The 19397-nt window shown below is 41.4% G+C and overlaps 1 protein-coding gene across 2 annotated transcripts in view; it reads left to right on the forward strand.

Moving 5' to 3' along the window:
• The window catches only part of septin8a (septin 8a), a 41654-nt gene extending 23168 nt beyond the window's left edge, over positions 1-18486 (forward strand). The window contains exons 5-10 of one of the 2 annotated variants that reach the window (XM_079565988.1): positions 57-218; positions 2045-2141; positions 12075-12243; positions 12439-12571; positions 13014-13183; positions 14371-15127. In XM_079565988.1, the coding sequence (XP_079422114.1) occupies positions 57-218; positions 2045-2141; positions 12075-12243; positions 12439-12571; positions 13014-13183; positions 14371-14374 (735 nt within the window). In that variant the 3' untranslated portion in view covers positions 14375-15127. Of the gene's footprint in view, positions 1-56; positions 219-2044; positions 2142-12074; positions 12244-12438; positions 12572-13013; positions 13184-14370; positions 15128-18077 lie in introns of those variants that run through there. The other variant, XM_079565987.1, reaches the window with a different exon arrangement.
• Positions 18487-19397: the final 911 nt, after the last annotated feature.

The raw sequence follows: 19397 nt of genomic DNA on the forward strand, positions 1-19397 counted from the left end.
TGAATGACTTCAATCTGGCGACTTCCTTTTACCCTCTCCCGTCTTTTCTCTTTCAGGTCAACATCATTCCCATCATTGCCAAAGCGGACACAATCTCCAAAAGCGAGCTCCACAAATTCAAAATCAAGATCATGAGTGAGCTGGTGAGCAACGGTGTCCAGATTTATCAGTTCCCCACAGACGACGAGACGGTCAGCGAAATCAACGCCTCCATGAACGTAAGTCACACTCTCACAGAATGGTGCACTGTTCCCGCATTTCGACGGACGACTGTTGAGTTAGCTACGTTTTTAAGTTTGTTCCAAAATAAATATAAGCACATTCATTTCAAATCCAACAAGTGCTTGCAAATATGAAGTGTTTTAATTGCTTTCCAGGGCTGTTAATTTGCATATTTATATTATCAGGCCTTGTCTTCGCTGTTTGTTGTACCATATACACGTACACTTACCCGCTCAAAAGCACAAATCACTTTTAAATCGCTCCTTTCCCTCCTCGTCCCGTCTATTCATAGCCTTTTTGACGTCAGCGCCCACACGCCGCTCTCACCAGCTCCCTCCACCAGCTGGTCCCAACTCGCCTCCTAATTTTTGAGGTTGAGTGAGGGGCATGTTTTTTTTTTTTCCCCCTCCCATGATGCTTCACACTCCGTCGATCTTAACCAGGCGCAAAAAAACACACCGCACGGAGCTGTAACGACGTGCGGGTTTACTCACTCGGAGCTAATGGCCCCGTCGCCCCAGCTGAGCCACTGTAAAAGTTAAAATGGCTGGCTTTTGGTGTCAACATGGCTGTATGTTCTGCTCTGGGTGGTCTGGTGCACGGAGATAAAAACGAGCTTTAGTTTCGTTTACAAGTGGGAATGAGTTAATTGCACTAAGATGTTTTTCAGATTAAAAAAAAAGATGACAAAGCTAGACCACAAAACGAGACCCTGACCTTTTCAAACTTCTGGTCAGGGCCTCTTTTAGTTCACTGTAAAGCAGTACTAAGTAACATGTTTACCTTAATAAATCCTTTCCAAAGTCCCTCTGGGGGTAATACAAGTGTTAATGGGGTGATTGGAGGGTCTTTCATCTCCCCCTGGTGGCTCTGGCCATAAAACTACAATTGCGACTTTCGCTGCCTACGAGTCGGGGTCACCAATACACACTAATGGAATCACGAAGAAGAAGCTAGCAGGCTAACGGGCAAAGCTAACTGTGGGCTAGCACCATTTAAACAGTATTTACAGCCAAGTTTGAGTGAAAAAAATTATCTCCCTTGTGTAATTGGATGTACAATATCCCTCTCTCCCTTTGTCTTTTCTGTCAGCGTAGTATTTACTCTCAAGGACAATTAATGAGTAAAAAACGTAACATACTACGACACCTGCAGTGGTGCCTATGGCCTCTGGGGGCATGAGTTACTTCACAACTAATATTGTCTGCCAGAATGTGTGTGGAAATTATGATTCATCACTAATTATGCTGGATAAGTATGAGACTTATTTAGTATTCTCAACATTTGTGTTTTTTTGTTGACATTTAATTGCCTTTTTTTGTGTTTTAGCTATGTTTTTTTTTTTATTGAATTTGACCTGAGAGCTAATATTGTCAGACTGTAATGCCAGGCTATGTCATAAAAGTTCGTGATTAACGCATTTTCTCCAGTTCGGCTTTTCTCGACTGGAGTTTATAGCTCAGAGTAATTGCCCCAACAAAAGACCAGCAAAACTGATTGTAGTTCTGTCGTGTTTTTTTTCTCTTTTATCGCTTTTTTTGGTCATTCTTTTGTTGGGTTTTTTGTTTTCTCATTGCTGTTTTTCATCGCATTACTGATACTTTTTTGTTGCGTCCTTGTCACGTTTTTAGTCACGTTTTCTGTTACTCTTTTGTGGCTTTTATGTGACTTTTTCATCACTCTTACGTTGGTACAGGTTGGGTTTAAGATGTCAACCCTTCCCTGTATTCATCAAACATTCTTCTGTTTCTATAGCACAAAAACTCTAAAATGAACTGGCCCTACTTCATCCTTAATTTACCTTTTCCCTCTTTGTCCCCAGGCCCATCTGCCGTTTGCCGTGGTCGGGAGCGTGGAGGAGGTGAAGGTGGGGAACAAAACGGTGCGGGCCCGACAGTACCCCTGGGGCGTGGTGCAAGGTAAGACTGTGTGCACTATATACAACAGAGCTCACACTACTTTATAGTTGTAACATTAAGAGGTCAGATCAAATTTAATGTCTACCTCTAAACCGCTTCAGCCTTTATAGACCGGGAAGTGAGAGTCTGTGTGATATCATATGGCTTCTCGTTGTAAGACTAACTTTGACTATGTTCGATTTTTGTTTTTATGCTCAGGCTTTTATAGAGGCTGCACCTTTATCTGCATTTGTATGAAGTCTTTCTCCATATTTTCTTATATTATATTACCATTATTGCGCAACCCTACAACAAAGCCTTTATTACTTTATTGTTGTGACATTAAAGGAGCTATATCATGCTATTTTAGCCATTCCAAAGTTAAGTATAGGCATTTATATGATATATTGTACCTCTACCATTATGGAGCACTCATTTTTGTGATAAATATAAGTGTTTTCTGGAGGTATTTTTCAAACCCGGAAGACACAACGCTTCGATTCAGTTAACTCCGCCCCCTCTCTCCGCGCATACAACTTTACCGTAATATAAATAAACAACAATAAGTGAAGTTACTTCACGATGCAGTTATATGGAGTTGACATCTGCAACACAGCTTCATAAATGGCTAACACACATGCTAATATGCTAACACACAAGCTAACCCGCGTTTGGATTGACTCACCCTCTGCTCCATCGCTGTTTACATTATGGGACTCGCGTTGGTTATAAAAGTTAATCCACTTTGATTCTGGCGAAGGTTCCCCAAACATCCATCAGAGACAGTCACAGAAAAACACAATTTTGGCTGATAGTCGCTGAATCCCGGAGAAAAAAACAGCTGAGTGGCCTCTTCCTGAAAAGGGTTGAATATAAACTCCTCGTCCTCGTAGCCAAACGCGCTTCTTTTTCTCCGTCCGTGACATTATCGTTAGTTAAGAATAAAAAACAGGTGTCCAGAGTAGGTAACGAGCTCCATCTTCACAGCTGCAGCGCAAACATGACTGATCTGTTCAGACGCGATGTGTTTGTTTTGGCCTCAGCTGACCTGGAAGCACTTCGGGCACATCCTTTTTTTTTTTCTTTTTTTCTTTTTTTACTCTTTGTTTCTCTCTTACGACAGAAATAATGAAAAAGCTGTTTTACAAATTAAAATCAGGGCGTAAGCATTGAATTAAGACATTACATTACAGACTTCGAGCACTTCCGTTCCGTTGTTACGACACAAATGAACACTCAGTCGTTCACCAGGAGAGGGAGGAGCAGCTGCTCAGAGAGCAGGATTCAGGAGGATTACTGAGAGCTGCGTGAATGAAGCCGCAAACCACTCTGGGGGTGTTTTTGATAAGGAAATAGCATAACAACATGGCTAAAAGCTCCAAAAAGTCGATTTTGCATGATATAGGACCTTTAAGTCAATCTTCTTACTCTCTGTACTGTTAGATCGATGAAGTTTATTTCATGTCATCTTCATCCACATTAACTTCGGAAAGACGGGAGACTGTCTGTTCTTCTCACATGACTCTGAACTGTTATATTCCACAAGTCAGCTCCAGTGTGATTCAGTGACTTCCTTTGCGTCACCAGTGGCTTTTTTCACCAATTTCTGCACTTTGCACGTGAGCAGTTCGCTTCCCCTTGAATCCCGAACCCGTGATTTTTCTGCGTCAGCATTTTGTGATGTAGCATCATTTACATAACCGTATAGAGGTTTGTCGCCAGAAAATGCCGACTTGCCATTTTTTATTGAAAGGTCAGACGTGGAATATTCTGATAATATCTACAGAAGTTATTTCCCATCTGGCTAAGAATAACATAAACACTCAGATAGTCCACAATCCCATGAGTTTTAGGGGTATTTATTAGGAAAATCTACACAGATGGTTTCATATGGGCTCCAGTATGATTTAAAGTGGACACATTTGGCACAATTGAGGCCTAAAAACATTATTTTGGGTACCTCAGCATTAACATTATAAGTTTTAAAATTGTATGTCAGCTAGAAAAGAGACTAGGCTGGTCAGGATTAAGTATTTGTCTGGAGCGCCCTCTGTATGCTGTAGTCGAATTGACACATAATGCAAACTGTGAAAACAAGCATTTACTATCGATTAATGGCATGCAGGCAAAGCGAAGGCACTGTGATGAGTGGTTCAGGGAGCATGACACATTATGTTCACGCATGGATCAGCCGCCACAGAGTTCAGATCTTTACCCTATTGAGAGTCTTTACGATGTGCTGATGAAGGCTTTGCGCAGTGGTCACACTCTCCCATCATCTGCAGGGGTGGGAACCTCACGATTCGGTATGATGCGAAACATGGCTCACGATAACGATAATCTCACGATACACCGATACTGCGATAATCAATATATTGCACAAAAATAACCTGAAACATGTGATTGTTAACCTGTATTTAAACATACTACATATTTGTTATATACATTTCTTTCCATGTGCTTTGCATGCTTTTCTCAAGTAAAATAAATTATCCCTGACTTACTCACTGAAAATTGGTCTATAGATCTGTCAGTGACTTCATTTACATTTAATTAAACAAGAAACCATATATTTCAAAAGGAATAATGTACTTATTTATAATTATAAAAACTCCAGCAATATCCAAATGCGTAGAATGAGCCCAGACCTATTCACCACAACTGCCTCTAAAATCCTGCACTGTCACTCAAAAACGTGTTACTTCGTGTCCGAATTCCCGTCATGTACAAGCTTAACACAGAAGCTGCAGTTCCGTGTATGACCTGAGGTGGCAGTAGTGAGTATAAAAATGACCAACTTGCATCTAGTCTCTTTAAAAGTAATATATTTGTGTGACAGTGTTTGGTCCAAGTGCTGAAAATGTTTGTGCTGCCCCCTACTGTTCTGTCTGAAATCTTGATCATTATTAGAGCACTGCTACCTCATTAATATGCATAATGTTGGTCAATAATATGCATGACATCATCAAAAGTATTGATATCGGGATAAAAAGTGTCGCTATCGCATCGTCCCGCAAAAAATATCACAATGATAAAAAAAAATATCACTTGTCTGTGATGAATTTGCAGTACATACTGTACTGTTTGTTTTATGTTTTGTAACAGAATAAACCTTCATTCATTCATTCATATATCGAGAAATCGATAATTGTCACACCCCTAATCATCTGTATAAGATCTTTGTGAATAGCTACTGCAACACTGGATCTTATTAAAAATGTATTAAAAACTTGTTGTTCAGGCAGTGTATTTGAGGTTGTGAGGATTTTTTCTTTTTCTTTTGCCAAGCGGTGCAATTTATCTCCATATAAAAAGTGAGTAATTAATCTTAATGCTGAAATTGTCCGCATGAGTGTCCCCCATGCCCACTTCCTGCTCGGGGCCCTGACAGCTCACCACAGTTTGTCCGGTTATTTATACCCTCCTGTTTCTCGTAATGCGCTGTGGCTTGTGCAGCTGTGACTCCTGACTTAATTTGGAGTGACACGGAGAAACGAAGGGCGGACGGCATGGGATGATTTTGCACAATTGTAAAGTTGCTGTTTTTTTCTTTGCTGTTGCATACACCAAAACTGTAGAGTGCAAGTCTACGCGTGACCCAAGCAGGACATTGGCGGCAGTGTGAGAAAGTCGTCACTGCTTGTTTATGTGACACAGGGAGAAACCGGCTAATTCGATAAAGTCAGACGGAGGCGTATCGTGAGAGTGGGAGCGTCTCGCATGGGACTAATGGGGCGATGTGTCCTTTCCTCGCTTCCTTTCCTTGTCTCCTCTGCTCTAAAGTGCGTCCACTGACCACTGGTATTCCCAAACCCAATGCATGTGCGAACATACACCATTTACTGTAAATAATTGAAGGGGTGAATGTGCATTACAGAATCTCCTCCACCTCATGTCCAATGCAGCTTGTGGCACTGGTATTAGGATTAAAGTGATAGTCTGTAAGATTGCAAAATGAGGAGGAAGAGTTCTCAAAAGTAATCGACTGATCTTTCCAGGACTGCAGAATGAATCGCAGATTGTTACAGAAATATTTATCGACTCAATTTCTATTTCACTAAAATACTGAAAGGATATAGAAATTTAGGTTTTAGGCCTAACCGTCCCAATTTAGTCCTACTTTGTCCATTCTGCACAGTTTGACGAGAAAACAAGCGCGGATATATTTCAGTTTTGATTTTAATGGTACGCACTGTGTGAAGTAAAATGTTGTAATCATATTTTTAGAGCAATATCCCTGACCTTCATCTGCTATTGCAATTTCTTTCATGCTGTATTGTGCAGCTTGACGTAAAACACCATGAATCTTGCATATTTTTTCTCCGTTTTGTCGATTCCTGAACTGCCTCCTAACCAACATGTGTGGCCCACGCTCTTCATATTTCAAGTGTAGCAGTCGTTCTTATCATTTTGTCCAATATTTTATGGCCGTTGCGAGAATGACGCATCTGACATGGGAGTAATAGGCTAGGTCTCCTCCCTTCCTCTCCTTCCTTCCTTTCCTCGTCTCCTCTGGCCTAGCTTGACCAGTGTCTCATTCCTAAACCCTCACAGGACGCTCGGCTCTGGCTATTTATAAAACGGTCTCCTCGGGGACAGAGCCATTTGGGCTTCATCAGTCACTAAAACCACACATTAGAGCGTCCAAGCTAAGATAAAGTGCAGAGAATTGGATTGGACCACGATTTGTAAGTTGCAGTTAGTTTTTGGATAATTAGCATTGCTGCGATGTTGATTCCTTTTAAAATTTGCATGATATTTCAGTTCAGGTACAGCCCATTCATTCACACAAGTTTAGACTGACAACCTCGCTATTATAGATTTAAAAAAAATAAGTACAGAGCGTGACATTGGCGTCGTCTGTTGATAAACTCGCCTCCTACACACAGCTCTTTCCTTTAGCCTGTAACCCCTTACGGCAGCCCCGCAGGGACAAGCTGCCGCAATATGAATATCATTACATCTGATAGAGGCAGATGGGAAAGATGTTTTTGAAAATAGTTTATAATGATTTGAAGTGATGATCACCGCTTGTAATGAACACAACAGTTTGATAAGATGAGCTGATGGCGGATAAGTTTAGTCCTGGATGGTCAAAAAGTAAAAAAAAAAAAATACAAGTCTTGCGCTACCACAGTCTGCTTATTTAAAACCCAACGTAATCATTCAAGAACAATTTTACTTCATCTTTTTGACCTGAGGACCCTGCTTTTCCAGTACAAGGCAACATATTCCTCAACTGTAATGTAGAAGGTGGCACTTGCCCAGCCTGTTAACAATCACTGCACATAAACACCACCCTCAGGTTCTCTCATTGTTTTATTATGAGAAAAATTGCAGGTCAGTGGGAAATGTTCTTTTGTCTTTTCCTTTCCCTATAAGTTGCAAAATTGGCTTTTTTTGGCCAGGATTGTCCCGCTCATCCATTCATTCAAACGATTTGGTCAAAGCCAAGAAAAACTCCTTTTGTTGAGTTTGCTTTTTGAGCCTTTTCATTTGATTTATCTCTGTTTTCTTTGTGGGGCGGCCAATGTTTTTATTAGACTGAATAAATTGTCAAGGATTAGTGAAAAGATTTATCAGAAGTGACATCGTGGTGAAAAACTAACGAAAGAGTACCTGAAAACACTATGATCGACTTGGCGTGGATCCAGTCTATCGTGACTTATCGACACATTTTGTCGTGTCTGTCCGGGCTGTAGATGAAGAGCAACTTTGAGGACAAAGATGAGGCTGTTTAGCGACACTGCTCGGTCTGAAGAGGACCTCTGTGCTAATGGAAACAGTTTGTCGATGCCAAGAGTCGTATGGTCTTTTTGGCCTTGGGTACCTGACCTTTACACAGCCTTGGGAAACTGCACCGAGAGGAACAGAGGGGGGACTGTGTGGGACAAAAAGACTGGACTGAATGAGGCACTGTGTGCAGAAGCGATTGTGTGGTGGCGCGGTCTTGTTTGTTGTAGTAATAATGGGTAATAGTTAGAGGTGGGTGGCGCAGACATTTACTCATTTTAAGTCACTTTAACGTACGTCCTGGAGTAGCACTTTTTTGCTTAAAGCAGAACTAAGTAACTTGTTTACCTTAATAAATCCTTTTCGTAGTTACTCTTGGGGTAGGTAAGTGTTAATGGGATGATTGGGGCGTCTTTCATCTCCCCCTGGTGTCTCTGGCCAGAAAACCACCCTTGCAACTTTGCCTGCACCGGGTCAGAGGCGCAATACACACTAATGGAATCGGGAAGAAGAAGCTAACGGGCAAAGCTAACTGTGGGCTAGCACCACTTTAGCAGTATTTACAGCCAAGTTTGAGTGAAAAAAAAGTATCTCCATCATGTAACTGGATGTACAATATCCCTCTGTCCGTTTGTCTTTTCTGTCAGCGTAGTATTTACTCTCATGTCAGTTTCTTCTAATGCTATTGACGCTGTAATGTCAATCAGGCTCTAACAAGTTACTTTTTTTTTTTTAAATAGTAATTTAAACCTCAATTGATCATATCTGAAGATTTTCAAGGTGCATTCTTTGGAATTATTTATTATACATGATTATGCATTGGATTCAAAAACTAGACTTTTATGCTAACCAGTGTCTCAGTTCTCAAGCTGGATTTTCAACTTTTGTATTCTAACCTGAAGCAGTACTAAGTAACTTGTTTACCTTAATAAATCCTTTTCGTAGTCCCTCTGGTGGTAATACAAGTGTTAATGGGACGATTGAGGGGTCTTTCATCTCCCCCTAGTGTCTCTGGCCAGAAAACCACAGTTGCAACTTCCTCCGGGTCGGAGTCACCAATACACACTAATGGAATCACGAAGAAGAAGCTAACAGGCTAACGGGCAAAGCTATCCGTGGGCTAGCGCCACTTTAGCAGTGTTTACAGCCACATTTTAGCCAAAAACTACTGTCAGTGTAGTATTTACCCTCACGGACAATTAATGAGTAAAAAAAAAAACGCAACATACAGTGACGCTTATGGCCTGTAGGGGCACGAGTTACTTAGTTCTGCTTTAAGCTCACTACTTTTTACATCTATGTGAGTGTTTTGAAGTTAATAATACTTGAACCTTTCCATAGATGTTTGTATGTCTTTCGGTTTAAGATCAGAGACTTGGATTATATGCAGTGATATTTTAACGCATGTGTAGTGCTTATGGGATTTCTCCCGTCTTGCTGCTTTAGTCGGTGAGTGGGTTGGGCCCTGATCATCCCTCAGCGGGGGAGGTCCAGTGAAAGCAAGCTGTCAAAAGAACCGGACATTTTTTGTTGGTTTGTTCAATGGAGAGCTCTTTTTTTAATTTCCCACTAATGATGCGGTCAGCTGGCTTTTGAGTGGGGTTTCTTCATTTACGCACACACCTTACAAGACATAAACATGTGCAAAGGATATTCAGTGCACGGGAAAAGGACATCTTTACTCTCGTAGGCGTTTAATGCCATGCTAGTTGGCCTTTTTGACTAATTGCCCCTGCCTTTACATCTGTGGAGTGCTCAGCTGGTGGTGGCATTTGAAGAAATCGCTCTATAGTAATGGTGTCTTGCCTGCGGTTCAGAGGAGACAATATGACAGCAGCTTAGCCACGTGTGTGACTGGGCACGTGCAGATGAGGCAAATTCACTCTAGAGCCGGAGCCACAACGTCGATTTATTTTCCAGATGTGCAATTAGCCTTCTGTTTTGGATCGTGTTTCTCTTAAAATGTTATGTTGCATTGTTCCAGTGTTTTTGACTTTGTAATGGAGTCCATTCGGGTTAATTATGATCGATGGCGTCAGCAGCGTTTAGTTCTGCCTCCTCTCTCTGCTCTTAAGAGACAGAGACATTTCCTGTCCCTCCCTCCTGAAAGCAGCCACCGGATTAATCCCACCGTAAAGGATCGCTCGACATTAAAGCACAAGATGAAGTGGGAGTTTTTCAGTCTTCAAATACTTAAAGCCACCGTCGTATTTCCAGCTTTCAGAGCCATATGGGGGTGGGGGGAGCGTTACTATAGCGATCGAACAGGAAGTAGAAGTGATTTACTGGGTGTTAAAAAAAAAAAAAGGAATCAGGGTTTTCACATTCCTGGTGTGGATTTGATGGTTTGATTTCCTGCGCGGGAGGAAGGGAGGCTAACGGGACGCGCAGATGGAGTGACGAGAGACAAACAATGAAAAAGACAGCTCCTCTCACAGACAGGCTGCGAATATTAACTAAGCCGCACGTTGTTTAGTTAAAAAGACAACGTTAGGTTTTGTTGTGTTTGACCAATAGATAGAATTAAATTAAAGGCACCTTAATCTCAATATTTGACTGCTTTTGGAGCAGGACTGAACAATAGGTATTTAAAGGTACACTGCGTAATATTTTGGACTATACTGTTGCCATCATTAAACATGCTCCTAATGACCAGCTCGACAGAAAATGCTATTTCTGCAGTGAGAAATCAAGAATTGGATTTGGAGGGGAACCTAACCTGTTTAAATCTCAAATTCTGCTGACTTTAGTGGACATCTCCATGGAAACGAGCTGGAGACGTACCCACTCCCGGTACAGTTATGTCATCTCTTAGGAGAGCTGAGCCGCTCACAGCAAAATCACATGTTTGTTTGAGGTATTTTTCAATGCTGAAAATATCTGGCATAAAATAAAAGCTTGTATTTCAATTTGATTTTTTGGGGTAAAATTCTACGCGGTGTGGCTTTAAGTATCTTGCGGTATGCGATACAGCGGTGCGATATCGCGATAACATTTCAATACGATATGCACCATTCTAATTGACCTTTTACTCCTCACTTTAACCAATTTTCTCTAGTTTGGCTTGACCCAAATCTAAAGCTTAGACCTGCAAAACTGATCGTAACCCTTTTTGTCACGTTGTCGCCACATTAATATCACATTTTTAAGCGTTTTTGTCTCTTTCATAGTTTTATTTTGTTGGTTATCGTCTCTTTTTTTGTCACATGTTCGTCACATTTTTAGTTGCTCTTTTGTGGCTTTTATGTTGCTTTTTCATCACTTTCTTTTATTGTGCTATTGTTACCTTTCCACGCATTTATTGTCACTCTGTTGTCACTTTTGTGTTGCTTTTTTCAAGAACATTTCAGATCTAGATAATAATGAACTGGAGACGAAAATGTGTTCGGTCCAGGTGGGGGGGTGTAGAGATTAAACAGAAATTGCACGTAACTAGTAACTTTCAGCTAATCGTGTCAAAACAAGACATAAAACACTACATCAGGACCAAAACAAGACTAAAATGTAACTAAATTAGGATCTCAGTCAGATGAAGGCTTTAATGATGTCACGCCTAATATCGCGATATGATAGTCTTTGCAATATATTGTGCAGCCCTATTTTGGAGTTCATTAATCCGAGTCTCATTCTGAGTCTATTTGGCTCCAGGGCCTATCTTTGCTAACCCTTGTTTTAGGCCAGGGGTGTCAAACATACGGCCCAATCCGGCCCCTGCCCTGTAGAGCATAAATTCAGGAGTATGTCAAAAAAAAGTAGGTCTCTAACCCATTCCTGTGTGGAGATGATTTTTTAAAGAATAACCAGAATGCACACGTGTCCAGCAGAGGGCACTGACATAATAAGAGCTCAGGATATGAACAACACATTATATAGCCATGTGGTAAATGGACAGTCTGCCCCAGGGCGGTTTACCACCACCAAGTGAATGAATAATGACTAGTGCACTTTCAGGAACTTGTGACACAGGCTTGTAAAGTGCAATACAAGTGTAAGCCGTTGTTATTGATGAAGCTACAGTCAAGTTGGGGCTTTGACCAAATCACAGCTTATTATTATTCATTTCTTGGAAACATTTTCTCTATATGTGGCCCGCGACCCGCCGTGGGAGCTGAATTTCGGCCCGTGACCCAAAATGAGTTTGACACCCCTGTTTTAGGCTATATGATTTTTCTTTTCTTTTTTTTTTTTTTTTTTTACCATCCCCGTATTGTTTCCTCGCAGTTGAGAACGAGAGCCACTGTGATTTTGTGAAGCTGCGGGAGATGCTGATCCGGGTGAACATGGAGGATCTGAGGGAGCAGACTCACGCCCGACACTACGAGCTCTACAGACGCTGCAAACTGGAGGAGATGGGCTTCAAAGACACAGACCCCGACAGCCAGCCCTTCAGGTGCGAGCGCGAGTTCACAAACACACGTCTGACGCAGAACACCGTCTACGGAAAGCAGCACTCGGTTTAACTTCATTCGTGTAAAGCAGAATGATGTTGCAGTTAATACACTTGCAATTATATCCTCCACTGAATGAACATCTTAACTCATTGCCAAGGCGCTCACTGTTTCTGTGTTGTGCTTCCTCTGTGCAGCCTGCAGGAGACGTATGAAGCCAAGAGGAAGGAGTTTCTGGGCGACCTGCAGCGTAAAGAGGAAGAGATGAGGCAAATGTTCGTCAACAAAGTGAAAGAGACGGAGGCCGAGCTCAAAGAGAAGGAGAGGGAGGTCAGTCCCCGGGTTACAATGATACTGACACGAGTGGGAGGAAAATGTATGTGAACAGTGTCTGCTTAAACTAACACCACCCAAACAATTACATGTTATCATATTTTTAATGGCCATAACATTGACAGGACAGGAGGGAAAAAGTGAGTGAACCCAGGAATCTCGCTTAACAGTTTTGTAAAGAGGAATGGTCTAAGATTCATCCTGATCGTCGTCCACGTCTAATCTGCAACTACAGGAAAGCAGTTCTTGCTACAAAAGAAGGGTAGTAGCAACCAATGTAGGCAGAAATGTGTGAAATTCCAAGGCGCATTTTCCTCCCACTGTATGTATCACTTCATGAAAGTGAATTGTGCGGCCCTTGTTTCTCCTAAATCTCGTCCGCCATCTTGTCTTCCCTGTCATCTCTCCCCCCTCACTCATCTGCCCACCTCCTCCGCAGCTCCACGACAAGTTCGAGCAGTTGAAGCGGATGCACCAGGACGAGAAAAGGAAAGTGGAGGACAAGCGGCGCGACCTGGAGGATGAGATGAACGCCTTCAACCGAAAGAAAGTGGCCGCCGAGACGCTCTCCTTATCCCAGCCGCTCAAGAAGGACAAGGACAAGAAAAAGTAAGTGCTCACACATAGGCGAGTGTCCGTAAACTAACGTACCAACCTAAAGTCAATGAATATAAAATCAATAAAAACATCTGAGTAATGTCTTGGTACAGAACAGATTAGGAAGGGGTTTTTCCTTTCATTTTCCACATAAACCTTTAATAGATATGTGATGAAAGCAAATATGAATAGAATAATGTCAAGATTATTATTCAGACATTTTTTAAACATGAGAATTACGTTCCTGGAGCTGAAATCACTCCATTGACATAAAATATGCCTCAAGAAATGACCAAATTTCTGGGTTGCCATGTGTGTCCTGTTTATTATCTCATTAGTACTCGCCTCCTGGCTTGAACCCGTTTCCTTTGACATCCCTTGTCCTGAGTCTTTGTTGCTGTATAAAGTTAATTGAGTCCTTAATTAAATGCTGCCATACTCCTATCTCCAATGGCCACCTGTGACTAATCCCTGGTCTGCTCTAACGGAAACTAGCTGCTCTTTTGTTCTGGCTGAACACTTCCTGTCCTTTCCCTCACTTTCCAATGATTCAGGATGTACACGGCAAACAGCACAGGCATGTGGCACTCGTACTGTCATCCAGAAAGCTTGTAAGTTCAAAAGCATGATTAAAGACGGCTGAAAGGGTCCACGATGTTCCCTTATGTCGACCAGGTAGAGTAAATAAATGACCATATAATGCCATTAAATGAATGAAAGAATCCCGTTTCTAAATCATATTTTTGTACGAATCTCAAAACTAGACTTATCAGAGGCAGACATCAACTACTACTGCACTGCATGTATATTTATTTACTTGTGGTCAAGTGTAAAGCAAAGCGAATAGTCTCTTACCCGGCTTTTAGAGCGATGTTCTGGCGCCATCTTGTGGCTCAGCTTCTCGTTGCTTGGAGAATCTGGACTTCCATTTTGAATCACAGAAAAGGTTCCTCTCTTTGATTGAAGGATCTTAAACCCACAAGCACTCGCAGTCTCTCAAAACTATTACTCATGGTGATTTTTTTCCCCATCAATAGCCTAGATCAAGTACATCTATCTGAATGTAGTTTCATTTCTCATTCTTGCCCTTTTTTCACTTCCAACTCGCTTCTTTACTTTCTTGCACGCTATATTATTTCCCAGTTTTGCTCATTCATTCATTCATTCGTTTAATTTATTTTTTAATTGTTGTTTTTCAGTTAATTTATGGCCGCCTTTCCCACACACGACCACGGATTTGTCCTCCATCGCCATAGAATCAGCAACACGTTTCTGTTGTTTTTTATTTTAGTTTTTCCTTGTTTTGTTTTCTTTCTTAACATTCCATCATTGTGCACATGGACCAAAGACACAGAGGATGATGAAGAGCCCTCCATCATCGGCCATCTCATGTCTTACTTTTCAGGATCATTGTTTGTTGTTGGACACTTTATATTGTTTTCTTTTTTATGTTGTTTGATCATTTTTTTGTTTCATTTTGACCACCACAAACATGTAAAGCAAGCATTATATTTTTGACATTTTCCTACCTTAATGTATCACACCTGGGAATAGCATTTGAAATGGTTTACTGCTCGGATTTAAGGGAATTGCTTTTTCAGATTTTTTACACATTCTAAAACAAGGGTCGACAATAAACGACTTTTCGTAACTTAAAGACACACAACGTAACATTTCACACCAAAAATGTAATAAAGTACATGCATGTATTTTATTAGTGAGATTTTTTACCATTGAAAAATATCTAAAAAGCAAACTGACCTGACTGTAACTGTAACTGTACTGGGAGGGGGACGTCTCCAGCTCGTTTCCATGGAGATATTGACTAAAGTCAGCCAAATATGAGATTTAAATAGGTCAGGCCCTTATCCTAATATATTCTTCAATTACACACTGCAAACATGGCATTTTCTGTGTCTAGCTGGTCATTAGGAACATGTTTTGTATGTAACAGTAGAATACAAAATGTTACGCAGTGTGCCTTTAAATGCGCCTCACCTCTCATCTCAATATTCAACTAAAGACTCACTGGAATCATTGAGGTAAATGTATACGCAAACAAAAGTACAAAAGCATCACTTGTTCTGCCAGAAAACCTTTGTGTGAATTTTGCATTTTTTTCTTTTTTTTTTGGGACCAAATAAAAGAGCAAATGTGTAACAACAGTTCGTGAGCCATTTCAAACGCTATTGCCGTCCTATTTATGTAAACCTCCTAAACCTGTTTGTATGAAAAGGACTCAAAACGCGTTTCAAAGCAATAAACTGAGTACATGTATACTGCAGATATTGATATGTATACAGTGGTACTGACAGTGTAGAATCACGCAATACTACGGTGCTGTTTTTCTTATTAACTCCATAAATGTATGTGAATATTTTAGTGCTTTCGTAGCTTTGTATGCAAATTGTCTTAATGTTTGGATAAGATGTAAGAAGCACATATGACGGTGTACATTGTCCTTAATATTCAGTGTATTGTAATCCGTGTGTGTTGAGACTAGTTCGAACACACAAGACGACACAAAGCCAGTATATGAGGAAAAAGAAAAAAACATGAAAACAGCCATAACGGAGTACATCTAAGACGAGAGCAGCTGTATTTACTGTTGTGGATGGAAATAAATGCCCCTTTGACGCTGGTGTTGATCTGTTGTGGATATTCGGGAGGTGGTGATACTTTTTCACTCACAAAGACACCAGGGACACAGAGCTGTCAGGGACATGTGTTCGAGGAACAGCTGCAGGAGAAAGAGAGAGGGGGGGGGAGTGAGCTTCCTGTTTGAAACCGCCAGGCTCTGCTTCTACTGTACACATTGAAAATACTGTAACAGCAGTTGTACTGGATGAGAAAGTCACATTTTGTAGCCTTGTAGGATTCAAAGGTGGGGTTTAATATGGACACACAGTCTGAGCTCTGGTCCAGCTGCACAGTCTGTTCAGAGCCAGTGTCCTCCACAGAAACATCAATCTCCGCTTTAACAAAGAGCCGTTAATTGGCCACTGGCGGCCGGTTCACACATGGACACAATGTTCGATTTCTAAAGGGCTCTTGGTTCAGCCAGTGAGGTCAGTTTATTGGATTAGTGTTTATAACTAGATACTACTGCTCAGTGTGGTCTCTAACAATGAATGTCCCATATTGGAAGTCAAATAAATGGTCCTTCAAGTGTGTGAAAATAAAATCTGGAACTCTTCAAGAACCGCAACATCCAGGATGATACTAACCTCGACTAATAGTTTTAATTTGGAAAAATGCGCTACTTCCTTTGACACAAAAAGGGACCGATTCATATTTCTTAGACCATTTGATTTTGCTAGGCTTGAAATTGCGTTACTCCTATCCTCCATCTGTCCCATGACTGGACCTGGACAGTCTCCAAAGCTCCGTCATGTGCTGGAGCTGTAAATACTCGGAAGAAAACAGAAAACACCACTGTGGACTTTTAAGTCTCCGCTTTATTCTTTTTTTGAATGGAAACAGAAATAGCTGCCTTTGTATTGGAAGAAACATGTTGAAAGTAAACTGTGGAGTCCGGTCAGACCGGACGAGTGGAGCAACAGCTACGGGACAGTAACCAGTTCACGCTGAAGTCTGAAAATTAAATAATGTCTTTTGAGTTTGGAGTGAAGACCTTCAACAGACACAACACAAACGCAGTTTCACTGATCATATTGTGTTTCCATAGTTTTCTTTTTAAAAGCAAAGATACAGTTGGTGCTAAATAAAGTATTAAATTAACAAATGCTCCCGTTTGAGGAACACAGAATATGCTTTAACTTAAATATTGTTAATGCTGACCTAATCTACAGATCTAAGTGACTTTGATCTAGGGATGCTGATCATGATGCCAGTTCATCTGAATCTAATCTCCAAATGTCTTTCAACGTGACAGACATAACCGGAAAACTGAGGTTTATGCAGCATTTTGTTATGAAAGTAAAGCTTTTCCAAACGTAACAAGAAAATAAACACACACACGTTTAGTACAAGATTAAAATAATATTAGACTTCTGAAAAAATAAAGTTTTTTTTTTCTTTTATAAAAAAGCTCGTCTTAATCTGAAAGTGCTATTTGGCTCTTGGACGAACCGGAGCACCACAAACTCAAACTTCCTCTCAGAACATAAAATAACCAGGCGCTCAACATCGATTAGCTTCACATTTAAAACAAAACCGTCTGCAGGTACAAAGGTGAATTAAAATACAAAAATCATAATCAACAGGTAGATATAACTTAAATGGACCATAGCCCTGTCTCAAAGTGAAACATTCAGTCTTTGTCTCGCCTCGTTTCGTGGCATCAGAGGCTTACGCACCGACTCTAAAATTGGCTGTCAACATGTAATAAAGGATTTACAAATAAAAATACTAAAACTAACTTTGACCAGTATGGGACACTTTGTCACTGGTCCATAAACACGACAAGTAACTTGTGGTCATTCGATTCTCACTTTTGGACCTTCATAAGGATAAATGAATGTATCGGGACTGAACTGGACAGAGTATGCCCCTCCCCCCTCTTCAGTTGCCCGGGGGGTGGAGCGGCGGGCAGGGGGACACGCTTTTGTTGGACTCTGGCATCATCTCCTCTCTGTACAAGCACCGGAAACCATCGTAGTACTCGTCCACCTCGCCCTGGTCGCGCTGGCCCCTCTCTCGGCGGGACGGCCTCAGGGTGATCCGGTCTCGCTCGGACTGGATCTGCGCGCCGTCCACGATGTACACGGCGTTTGTGGACAGGGAAAACTCCAGGCTGTGCAGGTACTCGTCCACCGTCTCCCTGCAGTGGATGAACTCTGCACTGTCCACCTGCAACAGTTTTAACGTCAGGATTTCTCTGTACTTTTCTGTAAATGACTAACCAGAGGCATGTTGAGCATCTCACCTGTCCTTTCTTCATCAGATCGGTGCACACGGAGAACCAGTCGGGGGTCAGCGCCTCCAACTCCAAAGTGATGATGGCTAAAGCTAACGTAGAGCCCTTGAACTGCCACAGCTGGTGGCACGCCATACAGTGCTGCACCTGCCTGGTCCACAGCGCCACCTGGAGGCCCGAGGGTCTGTTCTGATGTCCCACGGGCCCCGAGCCCAGGCCGATGGACGGGATGAGGAAGGGGTGTCCCGAGACGAGCAGGGCGTGGAACTGCAAGCGCAAAGGAGAGCGTTAACGTGGACCAAGACCAAAAGCTTAGCATCTTTTTGCCTCATCACATCATCGACAGTGGATTCAGAAAGTTTTTATAGCCCTCGATAAATAATATATGTCACTTTTCAAATCATTGACCCATTAATGGATTTGGAGGTTTATAAAAGAGCATGTTCTTGACTCAGAGCAATGCAAAAGGTATAGAGCTTTGGAATACTTAATACGTTAAGGGTTCTGAATACTTTCTGGACCCACTGTACATCCCATGGAAAACCTTGTTATAGTTGTATACGTTTTTCTGAGATCTGCGCGTTGCTTGAGTCTTACAGCTGAGACTTTGAAAGCAGCACGGATCTCCCATCATGCCCCTCTCCGTTGCCCGTGGATTCATAGTGTTCGTATTGTAAAGTACGTGCAGTGCTTCTCTGTGGTCCGTTGTAGGCAGTCACTGTTCGACCGTTTTAGTATGAGGGGGGCTGATGATGCGTTCAAGGACGGGGATTTTAGTTGGTCATTTTCATCACAAACTGTCACACCAAAAAAAAACACACAAAAAAACAGACAAATCTACCAATTGGTTTCAACTCTATAATTTGTTCTGCATGGAAGTGAGACAATCCTCATACATTTGTGCACAGCTTTTTGTATTCACTGCTGAGACAAAACTGACATTCGAGACCAAAAGAAAATAGGACGTGCAGTGAACCAGACCCACGGAAACAGTGTGACACTGTGAAGGGAATTCACTCGGACATTCAAAGTAAAACCTCTAGGTGTTATTTTATACTTCATTTTGTATTGTTTTATAGTTCATTTGTGTCTGTAGCATTATCAGACAGCTTAAGCCCGTTTCTTTGACCCCGAGTTGTATTTCATCCTGCTACAAATGGAACAGCATTTATTTTTTCATATAATTTCAAGTGTAAAATATTAAGTAGAGCATTTACTATAACGGAGTCTGCCTTCCCCAAATTATTATAAAACTATTGTGAAAGTGTCAGTGAAAAAGAGTATGGGAACATTTTATTGTGAGTTGTAAAGAAATGTATCAAGAAATAATGAAGATTGTTTGAGGGA

The sequence above is a fragment of the Gobius niger genome, assembly GCF_951799975.1.
Source record: "Gobius niger genome assembly, chromosome: 11".
In the NCBI taxonomy this organism is placed as follows: Eukaryota; Metazoa; Chordata; class Actinopteri; order Gobiiformes; family Gobiidae; genus Gobius; species Gobius niger.